The following is an 8,251-nucleotide window of genomic DNA, read 5'->3' as shown; positions in this document are numbered from 1 at the left end:
AATCCTGGCATTTTTGGAGACTGTAACTAATCATTGAGTGCCACAGACTTCAGGCTGGATCCAGAACCCTCCAAGGTCGACGCACAGCCTCTCACCGGTCCCCATGGATTTTGGCTCTGTCATGCCAATACCAGCCCCACTGGGGAGCTGAGACTGCCTGTGTTCTTGGCTCTACCCAGCCCAACATGTCTGCATGCAGAGTGCTGTGTCCCCACTGAGGTTTCCTGGGGGCTTCACCAGCTGCTGCTTGCCTCCGTGCACAGCAGACTGGAGTAGAGCTGAGCACCAGCCCCTCTGGGTCCTTTCTCTCTGACCTCTTTTCTCTCTACCTCTGGGTTAATTTTGTCTCTCTGCTATACACTTTCAAGCCATTATAGAAATATAAGTAATGTTTCCATCCAAAAAGTCTATTTGGCAATAGCAAGAGCACACCCCCAGTTTATGCTGGTACCCAGAAGCACTCTGCGCCTGCCCAGCATGGCCTGCAGCGGTTTGCAGCCAACTGCACCTCATGGCAGCTTTCCTGCTGGTGTAGAACCAAATCTCAAGCTGGCCTGCAGGTCCCTGAAAGACAGATTTGCCTCTGGATCTTGGAGACAGCTGGAATGTATGACAGGGGTATATAGAGAGCATTCTGCCGAGTGTGTGTCCAAAGCGACTGCCATGCCTGGTGCATTACCAGTGTACAGAAACCAGATAATGCTCACGAGCTGTGCATGAGCGTAAGGACAGGAATAGTTGTAAAAATAACCGGTTGTAGGGCAAAGACCTTGCATTTTTAATGACACTCTGTCCCTATGGGAGATCTTCATAGGAGATCTCATTTATTAGATGGACACTTCCGACCAAGCATGCCCTTTGAAGAAGGGATAGTAGTGTGGTTGAATTAGGTTTACCCAAGTGCTCTCTCCCCTAGAGACAGTCCCTTTTTATTGTCCTTTTTATCAATATGTTGACTGAGAAGAAAGATTGAAAGTGAGCTCTTGTCAGTGCAGGGTTTCCTTCAGCTAAGCAGAAGGAGATCCTCAGGGAATGTGGGGTGCTGGGGCTGGGCGCTGTGTTGACCCTCAAATCCCTTTTGGAAGAGGCCTGACTTGAACACGCAAAGCTGGGGATCAGCAAGAGGCGCAGACGTGTGTGTGTGTGTGTCTATCTCATCTCCTGGGCTGATGATGATGAGGGAGGTGATTTACCAGGGGTCAGCTGAGCCTTAGTCACAGGGGTTAAAAAATGCCAAGGGAATACACTGAGGAATGGAGTGCTCACACTGAGGTGGCAAAAGCTGGCTGCTTGGTTGCTCAACCCCATGAATTTCCAAGGACAGGGGTGCAAAGGGTCCATTTAAAATGCCTGTGGTTTGGGGGCTCCATTCTGAGACCTCCCTTTGGGAAGCAACACCTGGGAACCTGATGCAAAGTGCCAGCTCCATGCGTTCGTTTCCATCCCGGACACCGTGAAGCACACCTACTGTGTGCTTTTGCACAGCTAATGCTTGTCCCTGCTGCACAGGGGCTATGGCTGAGCCCCCGCGGGCTCGCTGGAGAGGCTGCGGTCCTCTCCTAGTACCTGACCAGCACTGCCTGGAAATGGCAGGGAAGATATTGGCAGAGCTAATCCGGGAGAGGGAGATGCTCACCACCTCCGCAGGGAGTCAGGTCCATTTGATGCTTTTATTACTTCTTGAGGCTGTTATTAATTTTATTGTATCACTTTACATAATTCATTTGTTCTTTTGAAGCAATGAAACAGGCTAACGCTGTGCAGCGGTCTCAGGCAGTGGCTCTTTGGGGTTCTTTTTTAACACTCTGCAGAGCCCATTGAAGAATGCACTTGACAGCATAAAATCCTTCCTCCCACCATCTAATTGCAACAGTAACTATTTAATCTACTCACATCCAGGCAGATGTGAGCTGGGACTGAAGCCACGAGGAGCAGCCAGTTCCCTTTCATGTCCAAAGCACTGTCCTCCCAGGTCCCTGACTCCCATGGGGCCCCTTTGAGTGTTCCCTGCCCCTCGCTTCCGCTAAAGAGCACGTTACCCACTTGTAGACAAGGACTTTTCTGGGTTAATCCCCAAAGCCACATTGCAGCCTCCCCAAGCCGGTCACTGAGCAAGCAGAGGGTAAGAGAAGGACAGCCCTGCTGTGGCCAGCTCAGGACTGTTATCTGAAGGACAAACACTTCCCACACCGAGTGTCATTCCACCAGCAGATTCGGGCTTGCCTATTCCCAGGGAGTTGGTCCCTCCACCTGGCACACACCCAGGTTATCTCTGTGACTCCCGAGGCAAAGTTGGTGGGTGGTGAGCATCCCGGGAAAGCTTAAATGGCCCATAGAAAGCAACATGCGATAACAACAATAAGCCATGACGGCCAGATCCAGCCCCTCTCCCTGGTGGTTCAAAGCCCTTTATGACCACACCTTGGTGCAAACCCCTGTAGAGCCTCTGCCCAAGCTGGAGCACGGAGCAAGGAGCTGTGTGACATCTCCAAGACATGGCTTCTCCTGACCATGACCCCAAAGTGCTCCCAAGTCCAGGGAGGGAGGGACCTTGATCCCCCAGCATCTGGGTGAAGTGAATAAAATGAGCTCTCCTGGGCTGCTCCGGATGGATATACATGCCTGATGGAGCCGAGAGCCCTGCTCTGAGAGCTGAGCAGCAATTCCTGCCGGCACATGCAGCTCAGGGACAGGCAGGAGCCAGGGTGAGCTATTAAAATACAATTTATTGGTACAAATCAGACACCATGAAACAAACTTGCTTTAGAAAGAGCTGTCCTGTTCTGCACAGATGGGTTGGAAATGAACTGTCCCGTGACAAGAGTGATTGGCAATGCCGGCAGACAGACCGGGTGGGCAGGTGGAGGGTGAGCAGGGCAGGAGAGAGACTGTTCTGGGGCTGGAGTCCTGCCCTTGAGGGCTCCTGAGAGCCAGCTAAAAGTCCTCAAAGAGAAGCAGGGCACAGTGGGAGATATCTGTCCTATGCAGGTGGGGCCCGCGGGGCTGGGCTTCCCCCAGGCATTCAGGACTTGGGGAAAACAGAGATATGGGGGAGGGCAGGCGGAGGAGGGAAGAGGACTGTCACTGTGCTGGGACCCCTCCAATGGCTGGAAACCATCTTTCTTTTGGATGATCTTGCCTTAGGCTAGAGAATTACCCAGCAGGGCCTCAGTCTGTGCATCTCTCAGCTGCTTAAGTTAACAGCTCTTCTGGCTGTCCAGTCTGTGTGTGTTCCAGCCTCTGCTGCTCCAGAGCAAAGGCTGGCTCAGTCCTGGACCCTGGCTCTGTCCTGGACCCTGGCTCAGTCCTGGACCCTGGCTCTGTCCCACACCCTGTGACTTTGGGTCTGCAGTCCTGCAGGTAGTGAGTCAGGGTTTGAAGGGGAGCACAGTGGCTGGGTTTTGCACTCACTTCCCAGAGAAGCCAGACACCAACGGCTGCTCTGGACACGTGACACGTCCCACTGGATCTCAGGGACAGGGAAATGGGCACTACCCCAGTATGGAAGGTTAGGTTTGACTGGACCAGGCTTGGTCTGCGTGCATTTTCCATGCCTGCTGGGACAGAAATACGGGCATGCAGCTCAGTACATTCACACAGCCAGACAAGACAAAGAAGTGACAATGTTTACAGAGATGGCCAGTCCCTAAGAGGACATGGGAATGGGTAAACTGAAGGCAGATCTGCTTAAATCTGGTCAAATGGATCCCTAACAGCAGCTGCTGCCAACACAGCTCTGCAGGATGAGATGGGAGAAATGCCGTCCCACCTCCTGCCCACCCCTATCACTTTGCAGTCTGTTGTTCCTCCTACACCCTGGTGAGCCACTATCTCAGCAGCTCCTCAAAGTCCTGAGTGGGCCATACACAGAGCTGTGTGCTGTGGGGGGACCTAGCAGCTGAAATAACACAAGTGATTCCCAGAGCCTCGGGCAGGGCCACCCAGGCCCGTCACTTGTCACTATTTCAGGTCGTTGTTGATAACCACATTGTCATGCATGTCACTGTAAGTTGTCATCTTCTTCCTCTTGCCAAAGGTGGAGAAGCTGTTCTTGTTCTCCCGGCTGGGGAAGAGGGGCCCGTCTTTGCTGGAAAGCAGAGTGGGGGTGCCAGGGATGTAGACGTTGTGCTGATAATCCAGGGCTGGGATGTGCCCTGGGTACAAGGAGCTGTACTGGGGTGTCCAGATGCTGTTGGTGGCTGCTGAAGCCTTCTGAAACTCTAGAGGAAAGATGGGTGTGAAACAGCTCAGGGGAGGTCACATCCATAGTTCAGTGGAACAGTGACATCCATGTGTCACCATCCTACCTTCTGGGGCCTGGACACCCCTTCCACACCACAAAACTCTACCACTGCTAGGAGCAGGGATGTGTCCCCCCCACATTGCACCTCCACCAAGCAACAAGAAGGTCTGGTCTTCCCAGCCCCAATACTAACCAGAGACCGGGGTCACCAGTGTGCACAGCCTCTCGTGCTCCTTCTGCAGTGCTCTGCGGATTTCCCCCACGTCCTCCAGGCTCTGGGAGCTAAACAGAGGAGAGAGGTTCAAAGCTGTGTTGGAGATAATCTCCCCATCCCCACCTCCCCCTGTTCCCGCAGTGCCGCATTTGGTACCTCTTCAGGGCAGGTCGCTGCGTGCTTGGGGGCAGCCAGTCCGTGTTGGGCTGGTTGATCTGGAAAACACGGGAAAGGGCAAGGCTGGTTATTGGGACCCTCTGCTAATCAACCCAGCCCCACTTCAGCAGCCAGGGATGAGGGACTCCATCTCCTCCTTCATGGAGAAGCAAGCAGCCCATTCCCATTCTAGGGAAACTGAGGCAGTGTTGAACCAGCCTGTTCCCTTCTGGACCTTCACCACCCTCCCGAGACACTGGTGGTGTCTGGGTCTTGCTCTCTGTCTCTGGGAGTTTAATTGCTGAGGTCTATCCTTCCAGGGAGAGAGAGGGGCTTTTCCTATTTCTGTTGATTTAAAAAAGCCTTTTTTGCAGGTGCGATGGTATCTTAACCCAGGGCTCAGGCAGCAGAGGGTGAGAGGTGCAGAAATTGGCTGCGTACCCAATGTCCCAGGGGGGATGCAAACAACTAGGGGAAAATCCCATTAAGGTATTAGAGAAGTGAGTCCAGCAGTGCAAGGAGACACGCGGGGAGAGCCTTTTGGCAGCGAGTCTTGGGCTCTCCTTGGAAGGGCTGTTTTATTAAAAGTCAAACATAAGTGGATTAGACGCCTCATCACTCTCCAACCTTGTAATCACGTTTCGGAAAGAGTCTTTCATCGGGAAAATGAGACATTCCTCATTTCAATACTTAACAAATGTTGAAATCAAAATCCCGCCCCAAAGACCCCACTCCCTCCCCGTGGGCACAGCCCGGTGTGGCACAGTGGACAGGCCTGGGTGCCAGAACCAGGGACACAAGCGGTGCTGGCGGGGCCAGGACCAGCTGCGGATGCAGCAGCAAGATGCTGCCCCACCAGCATGAGGGAAGTGGAGCAGCGGTGACGCTCGGGCTGCCCCAGCATGAATTGCTCACCCACACGCAGCAGATGCCACCTTCACCATCCCACCTCCCCCAGGGCACTGGGGCATCTCTCTTGCCTTTAATGGGTGCAAAAGTCAGAGGGAAAGGATCTCCTCTCGCCTCAGCCGAGTCTGCTGTCCCCTGGGAATTAGACCCGTCAGGAAGCTCGGTGGGGCTCCTAATTCCCACACTGATCAAAGGCGCCAGTTTTTCTCTGGGAAAAGCCATGCCTGGTTTCTCTCATGGCAGAGGCTGAGGGAGGGAACTGGGGGACCTGTGGGGCACCGTTGAGCACCACCGGGCATGGCATTACCTGCTTGGAGACCTGGAGACGCTGACCCAGCTGAGACTGCTTCCTGGGGTCCTTCTCGTTGTTCCAGGGGGGGCTGCAGGGTTTGAGGAACATGAAGTCACTCTGGGCAGACTCAGGACCAAGGCAGACCTTGTAGTAGCCTGGGGGTCCACCTCCGGGCCCATCAAGGCAGGTGGCAGCCGTGGTCCCCGCAGGGGGCTGCGCCACCAGGTTGGACGTCTTCAGGCCATCAGAGGAGGGTCTGGACCCGGGGCAGCAGTGGCACCGGGGCGGGGAGCAGCCATCACCTCGGCGGGAGCACCGCTCTCTGCGGCACCGAATGGCTGTGAGGATGAGGATGGCAAGGAGGAAGGTGAAGGAGATGGAGCCAAGGGAGACGAGGAGGTAGAGGGTGAGTGGGGAGGATGAAGAGGCTTCTGGGGGGAGGCTGAACTCGCTGAAGTCGGAGAGAGTCTGAGGCATGGTCTCCACCACCGAAAGCAGGAGGGACACGCTGGCTGAGAGGGCTGGCTGCCCGCCATCACGCACCTGCACCACCAGCCGCTGCCGGGTTGCATCCTGCTCCAGAAAGGAGCGGAGGGTGCGCAGCTCGCCTGTGTCTGGTGCCACACTGAAGAGGGTGAAGTCAGTGGCCTGGAGGAGCTGGTAGGAGAGGCGAGAGTTCAGCCCCGCGTCCGCATCCACTGCCAGCACCGTGCCCACGAGGTAGCCAGGACCTGCAGATCGTGGCACCAGCTCGGTGGCCACGGAGCCATTGCGCGGCATGGGGGAAATGATGACTGGAGCATTGTCGTTCTGGTCCAGCACAAAGATGTGGACGGTGACATTGGCGCTGAGTGGGGGGAAACCTGCATCCTGTGCTTGCACCTGGATCTGGAAGCTGCGGATCTGCTCATAATCAAGGGAGCGCAGGGCGTACATGTGCCCGCTGTCTGAGTTGATAGACACGTAGGTGCCCACAGGCATGCCGTGGATATGCCCGTCGGTGATGGAGTAGGACAGGTAGGCGTTTTGTTGGCAGTCGGGATCCAGCGCACTGACGGAGCAGATGGAGGCACCTGGCGCATTGTTCTCCATCACGTAGACACTGTAGGAGGGCTGGAGGAAGCGCGGGGCATTGTCGTTCACATCAGACACTGGGACGGTCAGAGTGCTGCGAGTCAGCAGGGCAGGGGAGCCCATGTCCCGTGCTGTGATGCTTACGTTGTACTCGGGCACAGCCTCCCGGTCCAGAGCCTGAGTGGTGACTAGCGTGTAGTAGTTGCTGAAGGAGGAGCGGAGCTCGAAGGGCACGTCGGGGCCAACCTCGCAGCTCACACGCCCGTTGTCCCCAGAGTCCCGGTCCAGAATGCTGATGACAGCAATGACGGTGCCTGGTGGGGCATCCTCCAGCACGAGCGTGGACACAGAGGTGAGGGTCACCTCTGGTGTGTTGTCATTAACATCAAGGAGGTGCACAAGCACCCGGCAGTGCACGGCCACAGCCGAGGGTCCCCGGTCCTTGGCTTGCACATAGAGCTCGTGGAGGCTCGCCCGCTCATAGTCCAGGGGGCCCTTCAGCAGCACCTGCCCACTGCGGGGGTCCACATGGAAGAGCTCCCGGAGCTGCGATGGTGCGTGCCCACTGAAGGAGTATTCGATCTCCCCGTTGGGACCCTCATCCGGGTCAGTGGCATTGAGCTGGACAACCAGGGTGCCAGCAGGGGCATCCTCAGGGAGGCTCACACTGTACGAGGGCTGGTCAAAAGCAGGCACATTGTCGTTAGCGTCCAGCACCGTGATAAGGATGTGAGCTGTGCCTGAGCGCTCAGGGACACCGCCATCGAGAGCAGTGAGCAGCACCCGGTGCATGCGTTGCTGTTCACGGTCAAGGGTGCGCTCCAGCACCAGCTCTGCAAACTTGCTGGAGTCACTGCGTGTCTGCACCTCGAGCGAAAAGAAACCATTGGAGCTGAGCCTGTAGGTGTGCACCGAGTTGGTCCCCACGTCGGGATCCTGGGCACTCTCCAGTGGGAAGCGGGCACCGAGCACAGCAGACTCAGCCACCTCCAAAACATACTCTTGCCAGGGGAAAGTGGGCGCATGGTCATTGATGTCCAGCACCTCCACCTCAGCGCGGTAGAGCTCCAGTGGGCTCTCGATGAGGAGCTGCAGGTGGAGCAGGCAGGTCCCCCCGGCCTCACACACCTCCTCCCGGTCAATCCGTTCGTTTACGAAGAGGATCCCGTTCTCCAGGTTCACCTCCAGGTGCGGCCTGGCCCCAGCCTGCGACACGATGCGGAACCGCCGCGCGGACAGGGTGGACACGTCCAGCCCCAGGTCTTCGCCCAGGTTCGCCACGAAGGCTCCGTGTTCCAGCTCCTCCAGCACCGAGTAGTGCAGCTGCCCACCTGCCGGGCGCGGTGCGGGGGGCCCGGCCAGC

At 56.4% G+C, this 8,251-nt stretch overlaps 1 protein-coding gene across 1 annotated transcript; it reads right to left on the bottom strand.

Annotated features, from left to right (window-relative positions):
- Positions 1 to 3,960: 3,960 nt before the first annotated feature.
- LOC104472307 (protocadherin-10-like) lies at positions 3,961 to 8,217 on the bottom strand (the record flags this gene model as incomplete). Its single annotated transcript, XM_010087915.1, has 4 exons — positions 3,961 to 4,220; positions 4,437 to 4,525; positions 4,614 to 4,672; positions 5,830 to 8,217. Coding segments are annotated over 4 exons (2,796 nt in total), but the record flags the coding sequence as incomplete, so codon positions are not given.
- Between the last annotated feature and the right edge of the window lie 34 nt (positions 8,218 to 8,251).

The sequence above is a fragment of the Pterocles gutturalis genome, unplaced genomic scaffold, assembly GCF_000699245.1.
Source record: "Pterocles gutturalis isolate BGI_N339 unplaced genomic scaffold, ASM69924v1 scaffold39671, whole genome shotgun sequence".
Taxonomy (NCBI): Eukaryota; Metazoa; Chordata; class Aves; order Pterocliformes; family Pteroclidae; genus Pterocles; species Pterocles gutturalis.
This window is presented reverse-complemented; position numbering and strand designations above follow the sequence as displayed.